This window comes from Mustela erminea, chromosome 1 (assembly GCF_009829155.1).
Source record: "Mustela erminea isolate mMusErm1 chromosome 1, mMusErm1.Pri, whole genome shotgun sequence".
NCBI classification, from domain to species: domain Eukaryota; kingdom Metazoa; phylum Chordata; class Mammalia; order Carnivora; family Mustelidae; genus Mustela; species Mustela erminea.
This window is the reverse complement of record NC_045614.1, coordinates 69,294,586-69,319,610: the sequence shown is the minus strand read 5'-3', so window position 1 is coordinate 69,319,610 and position 25,025 is coordinate 69,294,586. Positions and strand designations below refer to the sequence as shown.

The window sequence follows — 25,025 nt, the reverse complement described above, 5'->3', positions numbered from 1 at the left end:
AAGGAATTTTTCATCCCCATCATTTGGCTCTGGAAAATCTTTATAGCCAACAGAAAAAAAAAATTCAGTATAGTTGTTACTGAAGGTTCAAAGAGATGATATGCACAAACTATAAAAATTACAAATCACTATTTCTTTTAAACACACATTTGAATTAGAATTTAAACAGTTTAAATAACAGTGTTTAAAATTTTTTTTTTTAATTTATTTATTTGTCATAGAGAGAGAAGCGAGAGCAAGCACAGGCAGACAGAGTGGCAGGCAGAGGCAGAGGGAGAAGCAGGCTCCCCGCCAAGCAAGGAGCCCGATGTGGGACTCGATCACCTGTGAAGAGAGAAGCCCTGTGTCTCTAAGCAGGTCCTCCGTGTCCCTGGGGGCTAAGCTGTGCTGTGGCCTCAGGGAGCCCACACAACTATGCACAAGGGGTGGCTCAGAGGGGCCTCACCCCACGTGTCAAACACTGGTAGGAACAGGAAGCCAGGGTTGAAGGGACGACAGAAATCCTGAATGGCCTGAACCATTTTACACTCCCTACTTGCTGGAACTCTTGGGGAAATAAGCAAGGTTTTTCCAGATAGTTTGTCCACAAAAATAAATGAGTCACGTCACTGATTCAAAGACATTTACTGTCTGATAGTGTCATCCTAACCAACAGATATAATATTTTAATAGGTAAGAAAAACTTAATAGGTAAGAAAACTTCTGGATTTAAACCTAAATTTTCTGTCACTAAGATGTTTTAACAAACTGGTATCAGACTACTTATGACAATGTGAATACTATACATTGCTTTGTTTTTCCTTCTACTCTTTCTTTCAGGAAAAATCTGGTTATCTAATTTTTGGTACCCATAAGTCTCCTGTTTTAAACAGTAACTGTCCCCTCCTGGCTGCAAAACACACATTTATGCTGACACACAAGAGGCAACTATCCATTTGCATGTTGAATGAGTCCCATTACTTGAGAGCTATGCTGAATGAGACCTGTTTACACCTACGTTAAGTCATATAAAAATACAGAGATATCCTATGTACACATTGCTAAAAAATGTTCATTCTGACATCTTTTTACCCAATCTTGCCAATCAGATAAGAAACACCATAAGACTGTGAGATAAAACCTTTTAAAATAAGTTTTGTAGCAGAAATTAATTTTTTAAAAAGTTCCACTTTTAGAGCAGCAGTTAGAAACTTCGTTCTTATAATATGTAAATAATACTGTTATATCAAATTGTGGATTTAAAGAAGTTTAACAGTTTCTTATCACCTCAAAAATAATACAGATTTCTGTTATTTAATGGCTTCTCCATTCTTCCAATTCCAAGGAATACAAAGGTCTCCATCTTGCATAACAGAATAAAAATGTGAAATGCAGAGGTGCATCCCTTTTAGGTAAGGCAGTGACTGTTCTAGAAGTCTCTTACAACAATCCACCATTTGTTTACTAGAAACGCTGGGCTCCTTATAAAACTTTTCCAGAGAAAATTTCTTCGTTGAAGCCTGTATCAATTCATTTTCAATAACTTTTAACCTGTTATATTGAAAATAAACATAATATTGCCACAAGCTACCACCAAATAAAAGAACATAGAGTGTAGATATAATTTTATATACTGGGCCTCTTTCTTTCAAGATTTTATTTAAATTCAAGTTAGTTCACATATACTGTTAATATTTCAGAGGCAGAATTTAGTGATTCATCAGTTGCATACAATACCCAGTGCTCATTCCATCACATGCCCTCCTTAATGCCCATCGCCCAGTGACCCCATCCCCTCACCCACCACCCCTCCAGCAACCTTCAGTTTATTTCCTAGAGTTAAGAGTCTCTTACGGTTTGTCTCCCTCTCTGATTTCGTCTTATTTTATTTTTCCCTCCCTTCCCCTATGTTCATCTGTTTTGTTTCTTAAATTCCACATATGAGTGGGATCATATGATATTTGTCTCTGACTCACTTACTTTACTTAGCATAATACCCTCTAGTTCCATCCATGTCATTGCAAATGACAAGATTTCGTTCTTTCCTATGCCTAAGTAATATTTCATTGTACAACATCTTTATCCATCATCTGTCGATGGACATCTAGGCTCTTTCAATATTTTGGCTACTGTGGGCATTGCTACCATAAACACTGGAGTCTAACTTTCTACTTTCAACACTGAAAATGGTATCCAGCAAGGGTAAATGACATGTTTAGAAGACATGCCAATAGTTCTTATGCATGTATCTTTGAAACTATTTGTTCAATCTTTTAGCAGTAATGGGTAAAAATAATTAAGACATAATTTTAAAAGTTCTTATCCTGCCTCACTCAGCAGCTGTTAGTAAAAGCAGAAAGCTGAGTGTAAAATCCCTAGTTTTAGACTGTAGGTGTACAGTCTGACCCTAGGGCAGTCATGACTTCTAGAGACTCCCAAACACCCACCAGGCTCACAATAAGACCAGGCACCTGGGGAAGAGGCACCTTCCCTCCACTCTCTTCTATGCCCATCAGCTCCGGTTCTGTTCCCTCCCCTTGGCCTATAGGCTACAATGCCTCTCTTCCCATCAAGGGCTTGAGTGAAGGCCTACAAAGCAGACAACTCAGGGTAGAACTCAGTGTCTTAAATACATTCTCCCCACAGGTGGCCAATGTTTATGGGTATACGTTGATTAAAAGATTCAATCCTCCAAATCTTGGGATGTGTGAAAGAGGCCTCCACCTTGTTACACCCTTGAGGGGTGTGCAGACAAGCATGTACATCTCTTGGGAAGAGTACTCACCACACAGTAAGGTGAGTAAACCAAAAGTGCCACGGCCAAGGGTTCCTAAAGAAGTTTAAGTACTGTACTAGTTAAAAATACCCAAGTAACCTCTATTTACCCACTCTTAATCTTTGCATAAAGGAAAAAAGTACCATGAAATATCCAAAAGCTAGGAAATATATGAAAACAGAAATGGTCATTGTAGACAGCGGCAATGAGTAGCAGGGGTCTGTAATTACTGACTCACTCCCTTCAACAACACCCAGAACACTTTATCAGGTGGTGGTAGTTTTTTTGCTGTAAGATGACTTCTTCTAGACAATGCTGCTTAGAGATTCAAGAAGTTGAACAGCAGTTAGGGCTGAGGGGTTTCTCAGAATGTTCAAGTTGAACCTGTACCTAATCTTTCTAGACAGGAAGAACCATAGGTACCATCAATAGCAGAGATTGACAAACTTTTTTTGTAAAGGGCTTTTCTCACTGGCTCAAAAAAAAAAAAAAAAAAAAAAAAGATACTAACAATCTGACTTAGAAATAGAGAGCCTGGCATCTGGTCAAGTTACTGTTTAGTTCTCCAATGACATATCTTTATACACATCTCTGGGCAGGACATGCATTTCCTTTCCTTCTCAGAGAAGCCTCTGGCCTCATTCCTAGGTTGCCCCAACCCCTAGGCCACAACCTTAACAACCACAAGGGCCCATCAGTCCTTCTGGGGTGCAATCTCAGAGGAGAATCGAGCCCAGAGAGGGCAGCCTTCACTGGGGCTCTCTATGGGGCTGGCCCCTCCAATAAGGAGATGGTGGGGAACAGCCTTTCTCTTTTGGGGTGTCTCTGGAGTCTGAAGCAGAGAGATTTAAATTATTTTTTGTCTTTCCTTATCATTTCTTTGCTTTACAATATTCATACCTCAACAACAACAATGATAGAGAGGAAAAAGGGAGGCACAGTACAAACAAAAGAAGCACCATGAGACGGTGAGTGTGGCTGGTGGCAAGTTCTCTTCCTTTCCTTCTAATACTAAGAAATGGGCCAGACATTTCCTAGGGGGAAATGACTCTTCTTTCCCCTGACAAAATGATATCTTTTTTTTTCCCCCCCATATAAAGCTCCTTCTGCCTCTGACACTTAGTTCCACAAGGCTATCTGTTCCCACTGTCCGGCCCTGGTGACTACGTAGGGCTGGCTAGGCACCAAAGTCTGTGGTAAATATTAGTGGAGTAAATGAACACTGTTTTAAATGGTTTCTCCTACTCTAGGTCAGTATCAGAATTATTTAAACATTCTTCTATTATTGTACATTTATACTGTTTCCAGTTTGTCTAAGTGATAATAAAATTTATAGTATGTGATATAGGGGGTAGGAGGAAACATGAGTGAGTTACCACAAAAGCAAAGAGTGAGGGCAGTTCATGTAAGAAAAGCTAGGTTATGCCTGCCCTACGGAAGAGCTGTACATGGGTCATTACCAGCCTCCAAAGGAGGGTGGGTATTCTACAATGCACATGTCCGGTAGCCTGGACATGTTCAGAGGTGGGGGCTACAAATCATGCAGTCTTGAGAAGGCCATGTAGGATCTACTTGGGACCCAGATATTAGCTTAGAATACTGGTTTTAAACTGTCCATCAAGCCGAGGGTCCTGCAGAGGTACTCAGAGGACTCCCATGGGTATGAGCAGCTTCAAGTTCCCTTCCTCTTTGGAAAGAACACCTGCAAGCTTTTATCTCTTTCATAAATTGGGTTTCTGCAATCTAAGAACTGAACCACAGTCTAAGAACAAACTTCATCTACAGACAGACCATAGTCTTAACCACCCCTTAATGATTACAAGGAAGGCAACCTTAATAGGGTGGATGGGAGAATGAAGGGAAGGACAAGGCAAAGTGGAGGGAAAACTCTGGGCCTAGAGTCAGAGGTATAAGGAGGGGGGAAGGTGATGAGTAAGAGGAAAGGTATATTAGGACCAGTGACAAAGTGGCTTCCTCTCGAAGCCAGAAAGATGCTCAGGAAACATGTCAGTTAATGGATTCAGCCAATGGATGCTTCCTGAAGGCCACCTGTGTGCCAGGCACTGATCTTGGGATGAGAGGGAACAAAAAAGACAAAAAAGTCTCTGCCCTCATGATGCTTACATTCTGTCTGGTGATGGGAGGGCAAATAAATGAGGGAAACAGCTTTTAGAGACTAGTGGTGTGGAGTACGAGGGAAATAGGCAGACCAGGGGTGGTGGAGGGGTGCCACAGTCGGGGGGCGGGGCACTGTTTCCTGCTGATGTTCAGGGAAGACCTCAGTGAGAAGGTGAAGGTGAACATGGGCTGAGACCTGAGGGAGGTGAAAGGCAAACCAGGAGGAACAAAATGAGTGAGGGGAAAGTCAAAGGGACCCTAGCCTGCAGGCCAGTTCAGTGGAGTGACAGACCCCGACCCGACTTCTCACAGGGCAACTCACTCTGGCTGCTCTGATGAGTCACTGTGTTGACCTCACAGGTAGGATGGAACTTCCAGAAAATAACCTATGTGAACTGCATTTCTTTTATTTTACTTCCTCAAAACCTAGTAGCAGGACACCAAAGCTACAAAATGGAAAATTTTCCATTTTCCATGGCCATGGAAAAACCAGAAGCAGCAACTATATTGTAACCACTGAAACCATCAGCCCTCACAGTGACAGGTGGGCCAGAGCTGCTTCCAAGGGTTAAAGCTGACTTACAACGGTGAGAAATCACATCACAACATGAAGGCTTACTAACCAGTCAAGAAATGGGACATCCGTGCCATTGGAGCTGGCCAAGAGAGCTGTCACCAAGTCCACAAACAAAACAAAGAGATGTAGCTCCTTCACTTATTTTATACACAAAACAATCCTGTTATCTCTTGTCTTCTATGGCTCTCCTCCACCACCACCCTTTCTTTCAGATGAGCAGCTGGTGGTGATGGAGGGGTTAATGGGGAGCAAGACAGAAGAAATGCGGAACCAGGGGCTCCCCAGCACACTGCTGAACGGTTACCTCAGATCCTCTACCTTCCAGGTTCTGGTCTCTGTCCTTCTTACTCTCCTCTCTGGACTTGTGCAACCACGTTCTCTGGGCCACTGCGTTCCCTGTGGCCCTGTGGCCTTCTGGGAGCACTAGCCTTGGTGCTTCTCACTTGGCCCTCTCTTGTCCAGCTACCGCAGATGCATGCAGAACCCACACCTCTTGCCAGAAACACAGTCCAGGAGGGCAAGGACCTGGGCCCATCATTCTCTTGGTGGCACCTGTCAGTCTTGGGCACACAACAGTCATGGCAAAAGACTGCTAAATGAATGAACGAGTGAGTAAATTCTCAGTATCCAAACCTCCTTTGCCAATGTCCTTAGAAAAACCTCTTTTGAATGTAATATCCTCCTTTCTTCATAGGAGATACATAAAACATTATCAAGCAGTATCCAATGCCCACAAATCAGGAAACTGTCAGCTACAAGTCCTTCAAAGATACAAACAACAACAGAGACAGGACTGCTTATGAACTGAAATAATTTTTTACTTTAAAACTTCTCATTTACTTAAAATCCATTGTTTTCAAAGTTTTAAACCATCAAGATTCCTGTTACTTAAGCAGTAACTGAATTTTTCCTTGTTGCTACCTTTTTCCATCTGGAGAATTTCTTTCTGATATTCTTACTGTTTGTTCTGCCCCTGAGTTGATTTTTATACTAACAAGCCTTGCTTCTCAAATGGAGGCACATGGTGTAATGTCATTGAGGCTGTCATAATCAGAAACACCACATGCAATTCCTCGCAGACCAAGGTAGGGGATAAATAAATGTGGAATATGCACAAATCAGTCTACTTCCTAAGTTTCATGCAGTTCTTATGTCCCACCTTTATGAATTCTGAATACCTGAATTTTGACAGACTGTCTGACAGGCAGGACATTACAAAGGGCTCATGGCACTTACTCTTCTTTTCTTTTCATGTTGTCTCTTGCCTGCTGGGCTTTGGTAAGGATAAACCACTGGAGGTTTGCTGGGTCACAGAGGCTTGGGATGTTAAAGTGCCCAAGTTCATGCAAGCTTGGAGCATATCTGTCACTGGAACAAAACACACGTGAAAGGAAGAATTACTCATCCCTTGTTTCCCACTCCACCCCAAAGAAAATATTTTAGTAGTATGATGAGTGATGAAGGAATTCATCAAGAAAATCTACTTTACTTTTAAAGTATATAGCAAAATTAGGCTTTAAGTTTTCTGTTCCTCAAAGACACACACCCTCGGGATGACCATATTCCTCCTCACCCCATGGCCACCCTCATCTGTGAGACAGAGGCTGTAGCCCACTTCACTCTCAGGTGTGAGGGGAGGTGTGTATTTAGCACCAAGCACAGGCTGTGAAAATTGTATGTGCACAAAAATGTGGGTTACTGATGCAATATTAGTTTAATCCTAGACAGTTTTTCATAGGACTGACTTTGCCCTGTAAGTGGCAATGTATTTCAAGACTGTTTGCAGAGTCAATCCTTCATCCTCTCCAAGTTGGCTTTTTAAAAATTTTTTTAAATTTTTTTTTTTTTTATAAACATATAATATATTTTAACCCCCGGGGTACAGGTAAGTGAATCACCAGGTTTACACACTTCACAGCACTCACCATAGCACATACCCTCCCCAATGTCCATAACCCCACCCCCCTTCTCCCAACCCCACTTCCCCCAGCAACCCTCAGTTTGTTTTGTGAGATTAAGAGTCACTTATGGTTTGTGTCCCTCCCAATCCCATCTTGTTTCATTGATTCTTCTCCTACCCACTTAACCCTCCATGTTGTATCTCCACTTCCTCATATCAGGGAGATCATATGATAGTTGTCTTTCTCGGATTGACTTATTTCGCTAAGCATGATACCCTCTAGTTCCATCCACGCTGGCTTTTTTAGTGTGTAAAAAAGAGTGTTGCTAATGAGAGTGACATTCTTTAGTTCCTAAGAAAAACACAAAACAATTTAATCTACTTACACACACAACACATGTAAGTGAAAGAATAAAAGTCATTCTTGTTTTAGATATTTACCTGTTAAGGATCATCTGTAAACCACGCAGACTTCGAGGGTGAAAGGGTATTCTGTTTTCCAACAGTCTATTATAGAACACATCAAGAAGAGAGTAATATTCTTCAAGCGTCAATACTGGTTGCAATTCCTCAATATAAACCACTTGTATGCCTCCGAGAAGGTAGCTTATTTGGTCTTCTAAAAGCATCAGCCTCCTCTGCAGGTCAAAATAACTTGGTAACCTTTCAAAAAGCTACACAATTAAAAAAAAAAAAAAGTGAAAGAAATATTTAGTTTTATGTTATTGTAATAGCTCAATTTTAGGATTCCAATAAATGGGATTGAGAAATTTTAACAAGAAAAACTGTTTTCCTAGAAGGAAAGTTCTAATAAGTGACAGAAAAAGACTTAGTGTAATGCTGGAAACATTAATATTCAAAACAAACCACTATAATCTTAGGGATTTTTGGATAGGACTGAAGAGACTACAGAAAGAAAGAAATAGTTCCAAATGAAAATAAGTCCTAAGTACTGTTATTTAAATCTCATATTAGTTTAGAATGATAACATGGTCTAATAGAGAAGGGTTTGAGAAATAAAGTACATGGATTTTTTTTTTTTTTTTTCAGATTTTATTTATTTGACAGAGATCACAAGTAGGCAGAGAGGCAGGCAGAGAGAAAGAGGAAGGGAAGCAGACTCCCTGCTGAGCAGAGAGCCCAATGTGGGGCTCGATCTCAGGACCGTGGGATCATGACCTGAGCTGAAGGCAGAGGCTTTAGCCACTGAGCCACCCAGGCCACCCAAGTACATGGATTTCAATGCCAAGTGTACTTCTTCAGAATTTACTTTAATTCAACAAAACTCAAATTCCATGCAATAAACATCACTGAGCACCTACCATATAAGTAAGCATGAAATTAAGCACCTGTAGTGTATAGATTATAGGCGCTCGGCCCTGCTTCTCAGTCAGGGTGCAAGTAAACAAAACAAGAATCAGGATTCTTTGTACTAAGTGCCACGTCAGCATGAGTGGATACAGAGAAGACACACAAGTAAAGGTTTCTAAGGAAGTCTAATGTGACCGTCTGAAAAGACTGGATTTCGCAGGAGGTAGATGCACATGGAAGTGTGTCCAGGAAGAGAGACCAGAGTCTGGTCCGCTGAAGTGGGAAGGCCTTGGCGTGCTGTGCTGAGGACTCAGACTTTACCTAGAAAGCCAGGGATGCACAACTTACACAAGCGTGGAAAAGCATCAAAACCTCTGCTCTAATAAAAGCAAAAGCAGTATACTAATTCTACAAATATTTATAATAGACTTCTAACACTCTGAAAATCATTTCCCTACCCACTTACTCCACTTTTCTCTTAATGATTTATCTATGTACAAATGGTAACTATCTTTAAAAAACTGTTCATTTTCAGAAAACTGTAGATTCGTACATCTTTCACCCTTTCCCCAATAGTAACGTGTTATAAAACTACAGTATAACATCACAACCGGGAAACTGACATTGATACAATCCACTGGCCTGATTCAGACTTCCTCAGTTCTACTTACACTTAGTTGTGTGTATGTAAGTGTGTATCCAACTACATGCAGTTTTATCCCATGTGTAGAGTCACATCCCATGACCACATGATACAGAACAGTTCCACCATAGGGATCCTGTGCGCTCAGTGATCCCCCATGGACCACGGGGGAGAGCCCCCTACTCCCCAACCCCTGGCAACCACTAATCTGTTTTTTTCCACCATTTTGATATTTTTTCCACCATTTTGTTATTTTAAGGATGTTATAAAAGTGGAATCACACAGTATGTAATCTTTTGATACTGACTTTCTGCACTCAGCACAATGCCCTTGAGATCCATCCAGGTTGTTGCTGGTATGAGTAGTTCATCCCTTCTTCCTGTTGGGTAATATTCTGTTGTATGGATGTGCCACAGTTTAATCATTCAGAGCCTGAAGGACATTGGAGTTGTTCTAGTTGTTGGCTATTATGCACGTTCATGTACAGGTTTTTGTGTGGACATAATTTTTCACTTCTTTAGTACAAACGCCCAAGGGTGCAACTGCTGGGTCACATACTAAACATGTTTAGTTGTGCTGTCATTTTCTTTTCCAGAGCCCTTGTACCATTCTACCTAATCCCCCCAGTGACAGATGAGTGATCCTGTGTTTCTGCACCCTTACCAGAATTTGGTGTCATTATTTTTTATTTTAGCCTTTCAAAAAATTTGTCATCTGTAGGTCTTTTGTGATGTAGCTGCTCAAGACTTTTGTTTTTTTTGGATTGTTTGGTTTTTTTGATTATTGAGTTTTGAGTGTTCTTTTATGCACTCGGTACACAGACTTTGTCATCGTCAGACATGGTTTGCAAGTATCTTCTACTGAATATTTGATTTGAACAGACAGTTCACAAAAGTATATGGACAGCAAATAAGCCCATGAAAAGATACTCTCCATCATCTGTCATTATGGAAATGCAAATTAAATCCAAATGAGATAGCACCACATATCTATTAGAATGGCTAAAATTTTAAAAAACCACCATTGTAAGCATTAGCAATTTCTCAAAAGGTAAAATACCCTACTTATGATCTGACTATTCCACTTTAGGAGAAAAGGAAATATATGTGCATCTGGACATAATGTTTCTAACAGCTTTATTTCCCATCGCCAAAACTGACATAACTCAATGTCCATTGATAGGTAAATGCATAAACAAATGGTATATTTATATGATGGAATACTACATGGAAATAAAAAGGAATAAATTCTTGATACATGCAACAGCATGGATGAATCTGAAATTATATCAAATGAAAGAAAACAGAACCCCCCCAAAAAGAAGTATATACTTTGTGATTCCACTTATATGAAACTCTAGTAATATAAACTGATTTATAGTGACAGAGAGCAGGCTACTGGTTGCTTGGGGAGAGGGTGGCAGATGGAGGAGAGAGTTTACAAGGGGACATGAGCATACTCTGTGGGTGATGGATATGTTCACTACCTTGATTGTGTTAATGGCTTCATGGGCATTTACATATGCTAAATCTCATCAAAGTATACACACTAAATATGTGTAGTTTATTGTATGTCAATTATAATACTGTAAATCTGTTAAAACCAAAACAATAGGATGCAGGCCTTTTAGGCTATGCTTCAGGAAAGACTATAAAATTTCCAAATAAAAACGGACTTAAAAATCAGGCCTCTAAGTATTTTAACTATATGATAATAAACATCTATTCTGAAAATAGCTGAAATTATGATTAGAGATTTTTAGTTTACTGGCAAAATAGCATAGTTTAAAACAAAGGTAGGTCTATGACAAGTCAAGATTTTTTGCCTTGAAACTTTTCCTTACTTTTGTCCAGTGATGATGGACATCCATTGTTCCTAGCATCACATGGCCCACTGCACTCATCCCGGATCGGTCTGTAAATATTATTGTACATCCTGATAATAAAACACAAACGCTTTGGTCACTGTCCAGAGATGCTTCATTTCTTTAGCATTATGCAAATGATGATTTAAATTTAGTATACAAATTCAGGGTGAAATTCAGCAGAAGCTTAAAGGCTAATTTTTTATTTTTTAAAGATTTTATTTATTTATTTGAAAGAGAGAGAGAGAGCACTAGCAGGGGGAACAGCAAGCAGAGGGAGAAGCAGGTTCCCCGCTGATCAGGGAGCCCTATGCGGGACTTGATCCCAGGACTCCAGGATCATGATCTGAGCCGAAGGCAGACACTTAACTGACTTAACCATCCAGGTACCCAAGGCTGATTTAAAAAAAAAAAATTTTTTTAAGATTTATTTTAGAGAGAAGGAGGAAAGAGAGAAAGCGAGAAAGCACGAGCATGCACATCTGAGGGAGGGTGGGAGGAAAGGGCAGAGGAGGTGGAAGAGAATCCCAAGCAGACTCTGTGCTAAGCTCAGAGTCTGCCACCTGGCTTCACCTCAAGACCATGAGATCATGACCTGAGCTGAAATCAAGCCAGTCACTTAACAGACTGAGCCACCCTGGTATCCCTTAAAGGCTGATTTCATGTCATTGTTTTATTCAAAGGAACAGATTTTAAAATTCAGCTGTGATAAAGTCCCATCTATAAGGGCTTTTAACACTTTGTTTACTTCCACAATTTACAGATGTGTATAGCAGCTGAGTGATATTTTAAAAAGAAAATGGAAATTGTTTACCTTTTGCATTTTTCAGTGTTTCCAAGTTCTGCTGTGCTAAGCGGCCTAAACTATGCAGCTGGCTACATCGATGGGCAATTCCCCAGCTCCTCTGCCACCTGGTACAACAGAGCACACAGGTGCATTAACACCAGGCAGCCCTGAGGGAGGCGGCCTGCTCTCACCCCCAGCTGCCTGATTCCTGCGAAAACCAAGGAGTTTCTCAAGTAGGCTTAAGTTTTCCAACTAGCTATTTTTTTTATGAAGCACCCAAATGGAAAATGAATGGTTTGCCAGAGAGTAAAAATATTACTACTATGTTCAGATACCCAAATATTTAAAACAAGCAAATACACCATGCTGTTGTTATTTTAAAATAAAGGAATGAAATGGGGAACACTTAAGAAAACTTTTCTCATCTCCACGTCATTCAGTGATGACGATTTTGTTTTTGATTTAAGTTCTCATTAGGAACTCTAGGTCTAGATCACATCCTTTTTATCTTATTCTAGAGTTAGTGATTTTTTAAAATGACATGCAATCCACTTATTTTCTAAATGAACACTGAATCTTAGTGATGAAACAGAACCTGACATCCACATGGTGTCACAGAGGCACTGGAATACAAATGTAAAGACCACTGATCTTTAGAAGCATCAGAACATCCCTCTTTGAATTCTAATTCTGTGATTTACTGGCTCTGTGACCTTGAATAAGTCCGTTCTAGGCTTCCTAATGTTTCCATTTCATACATACAAAGTGGGATCACTTCCCCCAGCACAGGCAGCATAAATCTAAGGGATAACATTTATGGAGGAGTAAGGCACCCAAAACAAGCTCTCAAAAAACAGCTTCTTCCTTCATCCTATCACTAATTCTGATGAATGTCATCGCTGGTAAAGTGGATTTTCAATTAACCCACAGATGAAACAGATATAATTTCAAAGAATTAATACTGTGATAAAGCTATTAAATACAGTTCTTATTAATAACTGGTCTTTCACACAGGTGGCTCAGAGTTAGAAACAATCCTTGGTCACAATGTTTCCATCTTTTGGAGGCGTGGCTGATTTTCCAATAGTGGAAAGCCATCATACCCATGATCCTCAGATGTTTTGGTCTCAGAAAGCTTTTGCACTCCTAAAAATGGGGAACCCAAAGAGCTTTTGTTTATATGTTTCATATTTACTGACATTTACCATGGCAAAAATCAAAGCTGAGAAATTTCTACACCATATTGTAATATAATGCTTATTTCTTTTTATGTTAAGAAATCCTTAAAAAAAACCTTTAACTTTCCTAATTCCAGTCTCTTTGATAGTTCATTTAGAATTTATACTAGAAAAAGGTACTTTTGTGTGCATAAATTTATTTATTTTACAAACTTTTAAAAAGGATCTTGTTGTTAGGTTTTGGTTAGAGAAGTCCGTGCTACTAAACTGGGATTCGAGGAATCTGCATAATCAAAGCGGGGCCAAAAAATACTGACGTGATGATAAAAAAGCAGCCATCAGCACAAATCCAAACATCCCACACACCCCAAGTCTACACAATTCCCTTGAAATCCAAATTATCTTATAAAACTATGATTTAAAAGAAGCCCCCAAAATCCACTATGATTTGAATATACAAGAACAAAACATGTATTATCAGTACTCCATAGGCACAAGAAAAAGGTGTTATTATGATAACCAAATAGTCATTTAGTTCAAAAGAAAGAAAGAAATTCCTGATAGTGAAGGTTGAAAAAAACAAAACAGGTTACAACAAACAGTAATAGAAACATTCAAGCACAAAACTGGGCAACAGTTTCTCAGTTCCTGTAACGGGTGGTTCCCCCCATGCCCGAATCACACTAGGGCCCCCTTTTACCTTCCTTACTGTTAAATAGCTGTTAAATCTGTTTTTATAATAAATGTCTATTACCTTTATATAACTGATTTCCAGGTTAGTGAAAATGTCTTTAAAAAGTCATGCTATAAAACACAGAACCAAGAATACGACACCCATATTTTCTGTCTCCCTTACTCATTTTAAACTTGAATACTGATCTCACAGGATGGAGGAATAATTACTTTTTATATATTACTGCATATAGAAAAGGATATTTTTCTTTTAACATTAAAAAATTAAACTCTTATGCTAAAAATGTCAGTATCTAAACCTTATTTCACAATTGTAAACAAGAGATTGATAGAAGTTTTCTTACATAGATGAACATTTGACTACTTTCAGAAAAAGATAACTGAAGGCTATTTATAGTTATCAGAATAATTACAGTGAAAGATGCCAATATTCGCTGGAATATTTTCTGCTGGAAAGCTTGTGACCTACAGATAATATATGCTTATTTTAGTCTCTACATTAGGTTCTGTCATTGTTACCTGATGTCTGAGAGCTGCAGCTGATGGGACAGATCATCCTTTAAACGATCTAGCTCTTTCCTAAGGGGCAAACTGTTCTTCAGTTTTTTAACTGCACTTTTCCCATTGTTATCTAACCAGGATCTAGAGAAAAAAAAAAGAGAGAGAGAGAGAGAGACTTTAAATACTGACGCTAAGGCAAACATTTCTAGTTCTACAAGACATAGGCACTGCAGTAAAGCAGCTCCAGTGTTAAACTAAGTTTCCAATCAAACCTCTACCAAATTATAGGCAAAACACAAGGTGGGGAGAGTTGAATAGAGCCCAAAGTAATAGAGTTAACTTCCGCTGGGTGTTAACAGGGGAATAAACAGACCTACCTGAAAGGACAGGTGTTTTGGGAGACTCTGTGGTAAAAAGAGACTGGGCTGGTAAGGTCTGGCCACTGGAGGGACTTGGATAGAGATATGGAGGAGTAAGCATGGAAAGCACAGGGCACTAATGATTAAGATTAAACTAAAGGAAGAAATTGGAATCTACCCAGCTAGAACCCCCAAAGTAATCTTTCAAGTTCCTTCATTAGGACATATTCACTGTCCTTTAAGTGTGTCACCAGCACCATTAGATGTGTCTTTTCAGTTTGACTTTTTATCTTATTAGTTGTACCATAACATTATTTCCACATTTGCTCTTGTAGAAGTGATAGTTCCACCTTCCCTGGGGAGAATATGAGTGAACGATGGGATGTATATGCGTGAAGATCTAGCACAGCCCACTGAAAACTGTGATACACATAAGGGAGAGGTTTTGGAGTATCTTGAATTTTTAAACCTTTATCCCATCTCTAGAAATCTAAGAACAGGTTTAAAATTTATTTTTTATTAAAATTTAATTTTTTATATATACAATGGAATCATCATAACTAGAATATGACTTAACAGGTGCTGGCAGAATAGACTTTTAAAAAATTATCAAGTTGATAATCTTGAAACCAATAAAATCCTTATGCATCTATCGAATATTTATTTGAAATGCTTGATACTGTGTTGTGTTGGGAGGTAAGGAAGATAAAATTGTTCTGCAAAGGAAGACACTTCTACTAAGCAATACAGAGATAAGAAATTAGTATATATGAAGGGCACCTGGGTGGCTCAGTCAATTACGCATCTGACTTCAGCTCAAGTCATGAGCCCAGAGTCCTGGAATCGAGTCCTACCTTGGGCTCCCTAAAAATATTTTATTTGACAGAGAAAGAGAGAGAGGTCACAAGCAAGGAGGGCAGCAGGCAGAGGGAGAGGGAGAAGCAAGTTCCCCACTGCATCAGGGAGCCTGATGTGGGACTCCCTCCCAGGACCCTGGGATCACGACCCAAACTGAAGGCAGACGCTTAACCAACTGAGGCACCCAGGCGTCCCTCAATAATATATTTTTAAAAAGAGTAGTAATCGTTTTTTTAAAGTTTTACTAATGCACCCAAAACCATAAGTTACCCAGAAATAAACCTAACCAAAGAGGTGAAAGACCTGTACTCTGAAAATTATAAAAACATGGATGAAAGAAATGGAAGATGACACAAAGAAATGGAAAAACATTCCATGCTCATGGATTACAAGAACAAATATTGTTAAAATGTCTATACAACCCAAAGCAATCCACAGATTTAATGCAATCCCTATCAAAATATCAACAGTGTTTTTCATAGAACTAGAACAAACAATCCTACAATTTGTATGGAACCACAAAAGACCCCAAATATCCAAAGCCATCTGGAAAAAGAAAAACAATGTGGGAGACATCAAAATCCCAGACTTCAAGTTAGATTACAAAGCCATAGTGATCAAAACAGTATGGTACTGGCACAAAAATAGACATCGCTCAATGTAACATAATGGAAACCCCAGAAATGGACCTACAACTATATGGTCAATTAATCTTTTTTTTTTTTTTTTTTTTAAAGATTTTATTTATTTATTTGACAGAGAGAGAGATCACAAGCAGGCAGAGAGTCAGGCAGAGAGAAAGGGGGAAGCAGGCTCCCCGCCGAGCAGAGAGCCCGATGCGGGGCTCGATCCCAGAACCCCGAGATCATGACCTGAGCTGAAGGCAGCGGCTTAATCCACTGAGCCACCCAGGCGCTCCTAATTAATCTTGAGTAAAGCAGGAAGGACTGACTATGCAATGGGAAAGAGATGGTCTCTTAAACAAATGGTGCTGGGAAAACCGACAGCAATATGCACAAGAATAAAATTGGACCCCCTTCTTACATCCTAAACAAATATAAATTCAAAATGGAGAAACCCAAATATGAGACAGGAAACCATTAAAGTCCTAGAGGAGAACACAGACAACAATCTCTTTGACATTGGCCATAGCAAAGTCTTACTAGATAAGTCTTCTGAGGCAAGGGAAACAAAAGCAAAAATGAACTATTGGGACTTCATCAAGATAAAAAGTTTCTGCACAGTGAAGGAAACAATCAGTAAAACTAAAAGGCAGCCTACAGAATGGAAGATATTTGCAAATGACATATCTGATAAAGGGTCAGTATCCAAAATACATAAAGAGCTAATCAAATTCAACACCTAAAAAACAAATAATCCAGTTAAAACACGGCAGAAGACACAAATAGACATTTTTCCAAACAAGACATCCAAATGGGTCCAGAGACCCAAGTGATCTTCTTTGCTGTTTGGTCCTTTCACAGGATTCTGGAAACTAAAGTAATGACCTTGGCTTTCTTGTACAAGATAATATTTTGATCAGAGTACCACTTGGGACCATAGACAATCCAACAAGGGAAGAAACAACTTCTCGAAAACCACACTGTATTAGCATAACGTTCCAGAGGACGATTCCAAGGGCAGCTCTCTGCTAATGAGCCACGTAAAATTGTCAATATCTAAACCTTTTTGTCCTTTGTGATGGGAATTAAGGGGTGCACTTGTGATGAGCACTGGGTGTTGTAAGGAAGTGCTGAATCACCAAATTCTACACCTGAAACTAATATTACACTGTATGTAACGAATTTAAATTAAAAATAAATAAAAAGAAAAGCTTTAATGAAATGTAATATATATATATATATATATATATATATATACCAAACAAGTCATCTATTGTCAGTATGTTCTCAGTGTTGTGCAATCACCAGCACAATCAATTTTAGGACTCTTGCATCACCCTAATAAGAAATCATGTACCCATGAGCAGTTACTTCAATACACCCCTCCAGCTCTTAGCAACCACTAATCTACTTCCTGTCTCACAGATTTGCCAATTCTGATTGTAGATGGACTCATGCAATGTGTGGTCCACTGTGGCTGCTTCTTTCTCTTAGCATAATGTTCTCAAAGTGGAGCACCTGGGTGGCTCAGTGGGTTAAGCCTCTACCTTCGGCTCAGGACATGTTCTCAGGGTCCTGGGATAGAGCCCCACATTGGGCTCTCTGCTCAGCAGGGAGCCTGCTTCCTCCTCTCTCTCTGCCTGCCTCTCTGCCTACTTGTGATCTCTGTCTGTCAAATAAATAAACACAAAAACAAAATAATGTTCAAGAAAAAAAAAAATCCATGCTGTAGCATGTATAGTACTTCATTTGTATTTATGACCAAATATTACTTCATCCTATAAACAGACCACAGACATGGGACAGACACGGGGTTCTGGAAATCCATTCATCAGCTGATGGGACACTTTTGGCTATCATAAGACTGACGTGCTGCCTACTGTGCTACGGCGGCACTACTTTTGGCTATTATGAATAATGCTGCTATGAGCAAGTTTTTATGTAGACATCTGTTTTTCCCACATCTTTCCCAATACTTGCTATTCTCTTTTTGATTATAACCATATTAGGCTATGAAGTGGTTACTTCATGGTGGTTAATTTATTAGACCTCGCTTTGGTTTCAAAAACGATTTCATTATACCTACAGTGCTAAATACAGTACATGTATTTTTTAGAGCATTTTTTAAAAAGATTTTATTTATTTATTTGAGACAGAGAGAGTGAGCATGAACTGGGACAAGGAGCAGATGGAGATGAAGAAGCAGGCTCCCCACCAAGCCACCCAGGCGTCCTAGTACATGTACTGTTAATAAGAGGCAGGCAAAGAGAAGAAAAAAAAAAAAAAACTGATAATGAAATGAAGCCAAAGCAAAGTGGTATATAGAAATGAATACAGGGGCACCGAGGTGGCTCAGTGGGTTGGGCCTCTGCCTTCGGCTTGAGTCATAATCTCAGGATCCTGGGATCAAGCCCCGCATTGGGCTCTCTGCTCAGCGGGGAGCCTGCTTCCCTCTCTGTCTCTGCCTACCCCTCTGCCTGCTTATGCTCTCTCTCTCTCTCTCCCTCTGTCAAATAAATAAATAAATCTTTTAAAAAAAATTTAATAAAACGAATACAGGAATATCATGTACAAGGTGTAAAGTTAGATGCAAATTGAAGACATTTAGTTTACTTCCTAGGTTCATGATTCTTTTTAGATAAAAATATTTCAATAATGCTGGGGCACCTGGGTGGCTCAGTTGGTTAAGCGTCTGCTTTCAGCTCAGGTCATGAGGGATCAAGCCCCAGGTAAGACTCCCTGCTCAGCGGGGAGTCTGCTATTCCCTCTCCCTCTCCCTCTGCCTGCTGCTCCCCCTGCTTGTGTTCCCAGTCTCTCTTTCTCTAACTCACTCTCTCTCAAATAAATACAATCTTAAAAAATATATTTCAGTAACTCCCAAGAAGTTCAGTTCTTCATGGATTTAAGAGCATGAAAAGGAGAGCCATGATCCAAATCAAAATAAAATTAAGATGGCATAAATTTCAAACTCCTAGGCCTCAAACTGTGTGGAACAAGTAAGGCATTTACACAAATAGCTTTTCAAACTTCTTGGATGGCAATCCATACAAAGAAATTTTTTTTCACAGTAAGAACTTTTAAATGGTGACTCAGTATGTACACACATGCACACACATATATGTTTCTACATAACTAAAACAAGTATTTTGAGAAACACTACTTAAACTTACTGAAAACATATATTTTTAAAAATGTAAAAAAAGATGAAAGCAAAAGCAAAACCACTTTGCTGATCCCAAATCACTAAGTTGCATCATACTTGCAATGTGAAAAACACTGACTTAGCCTACAGAAAAGGAAGAATAAATAAATGCATGATACCAGTTAAATCATGACTAAAATTTCCAAATGTTCTACAGAAATAGTTCCAAGGTTGTAGTTGTACAATGTGGCATTTTGTGAACTAAGATCGACTTAGAAATTCTACACTGAAAGTGAAATATAACTCCTTGAACAAAATTCAAATGCAAAAAATGGAAGTCTGACATTTACTGGATTTCAGTGCATGATAGAGTAGCATTTCAATGGCCTTTCTATAGTTCCATGACATGTTTTTTCTTTGGAAAAGGTATTTCATATGGGATTATTTGTTTAGACAGAAATGGATCCCACTGGCTCCTTCCAAGCACAAATTAAAATTCATTTTGTTATAATATTATTCAGAAATTAGAGAATATACCCAAAATATGGACATATTAAAACCTACAACATGTCCATGGAGTGGAATTTCCCAATTTTTTTGAGACTGGCAAACTTCTATTACAGTATAGAAAAAAAACTCTTGAGGTATTAAAAATTTCACTTTATCCATTTTATATGGTTATACAGTAAAATGATTTTGAAGTAAGATAAAGCACAACTTGCCAAGAAATTCAGAATTACATAGCATGTCCTAAACATGGATTGAAATGTAACTACCACTTAAAAAAAAAATGTAATTACCAGATGTAATATGAAAACAGATTGAACGGAGCTTTATAATGTGGTAATTCTTCTACTTAAAAAAAAAATCCTGACTGATTTATTTTCACAATTTCTAGGTTTTATTTCACAACATTAAGTGATGATTTCAGTTTACACTAAAAAATACTGCTATTAAAAAAAAAAAAAAACAGGGCGCCTGGGTGGCTCAGTGGGTTAAGCCGCTGCCTTCGGCTCAGGTCATGATCTCAGGGTCCTGGGATCGAGTCCCGCATCGGGCTCTCTGCTCAGGAGGGAGCCTGCTTCCCTCTCTCTCTCTGTCTGCCTCTCCGTCTACTTGTGATTTCTCTCTGTCAAATAAATAAATAAAATCTTTAAAAAAAAAAAAAAAACGGGCGCCTGGGTGGCTCAGTTGGTTGGACAACTGCCTTCAGCTCAGGTCATGATCCTGGAGTCCTGGGATCGAGTCCCACATCGGGCTCCCAGCTCCACGGGGAGTCTGCTTCTCCCTCTGACCTCGCTCATGTTCTCTCTCACTGTCTCTCTCTCAAATAAATAAATAAAATCTTTAAAAAAAAAAAAAAAACACTGCTATTATATTATCTTTTTAAAATACTGTATCTTGGGGACACCTGGGTGGCTCAGCGGGTTAAGCCTCTACCTTAGGCTCAGGTCATGATCGGGGTCCTGGGATCCAGCCCCGCATCAGGTTCCCTGCTCAGCAAGGAGCCTGCTTCCCCCTCTCTGCCTGCCTCTCTGCCTATTTGTGATCTCTGTCTGTCAAATAAATAAATAAAATCTTAAAAAAAAATTGTATCTTGAAATACTAGAAGAAATTATTAGAAATCCTAGAGGAAAGCTTAACATGCTTTAAGAATAACTTTTGATCAGGTGAATACAATTTATAAATCCAGTGAAGATCAGTTTGATGTAAATTTGAAGAATTATCATTTTTATGTTCTTTGTGACCATTATAATTATGTGCGCCTTCTGATTCCTCTTCTGCAACCTAAATATACAAGATGAAATTAAACAATACAAGAATCAAAATAAAAACATGAACTGCATATGGCCAAAATGACCATGGTGGCTAACAAGTTTTGGCTGTCACAGGTACCCTAAATCTTAGAAGGCAGCATCACTCAATTCATGAGTTGAAAGCTCTCCAATGATTCGATGATTTTATAATTATTTTAAAATAATTAAAAATTTAAAAAATTAATAATTGAAACAAGAAATTGATATTATTCTGACTTTTATGATAAAAGCTCCTGGAATCCTTACTGGGAAAAACTCACCTAAAACAAACTGTTGAGTAAGACCTCAGTAGAGTACCTTCAAAGTGGGCAGTATCTGTGTTTGGGAAAAGGTCAAGACTGGCTCAAAGGGTTTGGAGCTGCTCATACTCACAGCAACCTACTTAACTTCCACTGTAGCCTCTGCATGTAATTACCTTCAATCATCTCTTCTGTTTTTCTAAACCTTTTTTTAAAATCATCAATTTCTACCTTACCATGACTTTTTTTTATATATATACATCAATTTTTTTTAAAGATTTTATTTATTTATTTGACAGACAGAGATCATAAGTAGGCAGAGAGGCAGGCCAAGTGAGAGAGAGGGGGAAGCAGACACCCCGCTGAGTAGAAAGCCCAATGCAGGGCTCGATCCCAGGACTCTGAGATCATGACCCAAACCGAAGGCAGAGGCTTAACCAACTGAGCCACGCAGGTGCCCCTATACATCAATTTCTATCTTCATTACTTCATTACTTCTGGTCTGTCATTATCATTCCCAAAGTCACATTTTCATTCTGGTTTTGTTTACAAAGAGAACTGGAACAATTAAAATCCACATATTTAGGGAGGTGATTTACCCCCTAGTTACACACATACACAGACCAGAGGCAGACCATCATAGACATGTACACACATGCCTTCCGACAGGTTATTTGTCTCCCTTTCTGTACTAGACTACTACTTTCTTGTCTCTATGGCTTTATTTGGAATCTAGCTAGATAGCAAGGGCAGGGATTCCTGAGTTAGTATAGGTAGTTCACAAAGTAGATGTTCGGCCAGTAGATAATTAAAGATAATTTATGATGTAATAAATGAGAATCCTCTGGTAAGCCATGAACTCTTTAGGTACAACTATAGGCACAGAATATGGGTGGTGTTTATGGAGTCCAAAAAGGACTTATTCAAAAAAATATTAATGGTGACTTTACAAACAGGACAAGTAAAAGGGAAATATTTCATACATGGCTTTTATAATTAAAAATTATTCTTTCTCAATATTTCCAGATGATATTTTTAAATATAGATATAACTAACATATAACATTAGTTCCATGTTTTAAACATAATGATTTAATATTGGTATATATTAAAAAATGATCACCGTAGTAAGTCTAGTTAACACCATCACCATACATGGTAACACATTTTTTTCTTGTGATGAAAACTGAAAAGATCTTTTCTCTCAGCAACTTCCAAATATACAATACAGTATTATAAACCACAGTCCCCACACTATACATTATTATATCACAAGGACTAATTTATTTTATAGCTGATAGCTTATACTTTATAACCCCCCAGATATTTTCAAATGTTGTCTCCATGCACTTCTATCATGTATGGATTATTACACTAAAGGACATTACTGTTGAGCTATCTGGAGAAACTGGAAATGTTTAACACATGAAAAAAACTAACTTTTTTTTTATAGTCTTAGGTGTATATCTTTTCTCTACTTACCAGGGGTAACTTGAAGAGCAGAATTTTTAAAACTTAAAACAATCCCCTCTATGCATGTTTGGTATCAAAAGACTAAAAATTAAATATAGTTGGAAGTACTTGGGCAACTTTAAGAAACATGAAATCTTTTTCATAATGGTTACTGGATTAACTATTTTGATAGAAATTACTTTTCTTGGAAGATCAGACTCTCATTCTAAATATGAACTACGAATAAGTTTAGTAAAATAAGAACTTTTACATACGTTAGGGTTGTTTCCATTCTTGAGACTTGTTCGAGGTCTTCATGAGGGTCTTTAAATCCAGTAAAGTAGTAGTAAGATTTGTCCCACTTGATGGGCCTGTCAGACATCCTTTTAGCCTCCTTGAGAGGCTGAGAATGCACATTAGTATTCAAGCTTTGGATATGTTCAACAGATAAACTGCAGGAGTTGAGAATATATAATACTGTGCTTAGCAGATCTCTGGTGTGCAAAGTAAATTTGACTGCTCGAAATCCTAGAGAATATAATTCCCCCAAACAATTAATACAGATGATTATTCACTTATTTAAAAACACCTTTTCAAACAACAAAAATAAAATAAAAATCTTTTAAAAACATTTGATTACTGATTAAAAACTATTCTACTGGCAAATAATCTGTAAACAGAAAACTACTTCCCTTGTCCAAACTACAATGCAGTTATCTTTACCTTCATGAATTCCTTGGTCAGTTCTCTGTCTAGTTTGGCACTAGAGACCTGGATCCAGCCCATGGAGGGGATTCAAAATATTTTCAGTGCTGCCCATAAATTTGGTCTCGACAGTCTAAGAGATGGAAAAGCTCTCTTATGAGCAAGTGTCCATGAAAGACAGTTTCTGGCACTAAGACAAAGGGGGAGACGAGGGGATGGGGAGGGTGTACTGTGACAGTGGTTCAGATGAGAGCAGCCAGAGAGTCTAGTCTCTGGGGTGACACAAACCCATCTTGAATTTTCTGTGATTACAGGAGATTATCTTCACACTTGTCCACACAACTACTTAATAACTCAACATTTTTTGGAAGGGATGTGAAACTCCCTAATTGTTTAAAAGTTAACACTTTACAATCTTAGTTTGATTATGGATAGTCAGTGGGCTAAGATTAGTAATCTTAACTTGTTATAACCTCAACAGGAAATCTGTTTTCTCCTTTTTTCCTCTTCATTAGTGGGGGTTAGGCATGATTCTAGCTGAATTTATGTAACTTCTCAACACCCTACCAACCATGTGATTATTATCTCTTTGCAAATGTGAAGAAATAGGAAGAATGCAGAACAAGGGTTTAAATCTGAGTTGACTTCAAGCCCAGTATTTTCTCCATAAGAGCATGCTGATTCTTTCTTCATTTTTAAAAAGTACTTTTAATTGGTTTTGAAAATTATAACATTATTATAGAAGTACTGTGAAATTAGAGATACATATAATAAAAATAAAAGTCTCCTTTTAAAAAGGATAAAACCTCACATCTTTATTAGACTTATATTTAAAAATATATATATTTAAATATATATATTAGATTTATTAGTCACATCTATAACATACCTGCACTATTTCATATGGTAGCTCCTAGCCCTAAGTGGCAGTTTAGAGTTAAATTAATGCAAATTAACAAAATTAAAATTCAGTTTCTGGTCATGCTAACATTTTAAGTGCTTAACAGTCACATGGCACTTGTGCCCGCTATATTAGTGTGAATGCAGAACATTTATATCATCACAGAAAGTTCTCTTGGACAGTCGGACTGCTCTAGACCTTTTCTGTGTTCCTTTGTATGTTCATTACATACAATATATGCTATTCATTTACACAAACATACACCTACAGTTTGGATTGTTTCCTTTTAATATATAAACAGTATCACTCTAGACATATTACGTTGAACTTGCTTTTGTTACTTAAACTTGGTGACTCTTCCATGTCTGTATGTATGGATCAATCCATTTTTTATTAGCAGTTATATATATCAGTCCACATAATGAAGGAAACGAAGCATAATTTCTTTGACATTTCTGAAACTGATGGACATAAAAGCTTTTATTTTTCACTTTTTATGTAAGGCTGAAATGTATTTTCCTTTTTTTTTTTTCCAAGATTTTATTTATTTATTTGACAGACAAAGATCACAAGTAGACAGACAGGCAGGCAGAGAGAGGGGGA

General features: G+C 38.3%; 1 protein-coding gene across 7 annotated transcripts in view; it reads right to left on the bottom strand.

Annotated features, from left to right (window-relative positions):
- Window positions 1-319: 319 nt before the first annotated feature.
- TCAIM (T cell activation inhibitor, mitochondrial) overlaps window positions 320-25,025 on the bottom strand; it is a 46,095-nt gene continuing 21,389 nt past the window's right edge. For all 7 annotated transcript variants that reach the window (XM_032308713.1, XM_032309018.1, XM_032309037.1 and 4 more), the window contains 7 exons: window positions 23,092-23,344; window positions 14,346-14,468; window positions 11,983-12,080; window positions 11,148-11,239; window positions 7,792-8,024; window positions 6,687-6,818; window positions 320-1,530 (listed from right to left, as the gene is read on the bottom strand). In XM_032308713.1, the coding sequence (XP_032164604.1) occupies window positions 1,290-1,530; window positions 6,687-6,818; window positions 7,792-8,024; window positions 11,148-11,239; window positions 11,983-12,080; window positions 14,346-14,468; window positions 23,092-23,344 (1,172 nt within the window). In that variant the 3' untranslated portion in view covers window positions 320-1,289. The remainder of the gene's footprint in view (window positions 1,531-6,686; window positions 6,819-7,791; window positions 8,025-11,147; window positions 11,240-11,982; window positions 12,081-14,345; window positions 14,469-23,091; window positions 23,345-25,025) is intronic.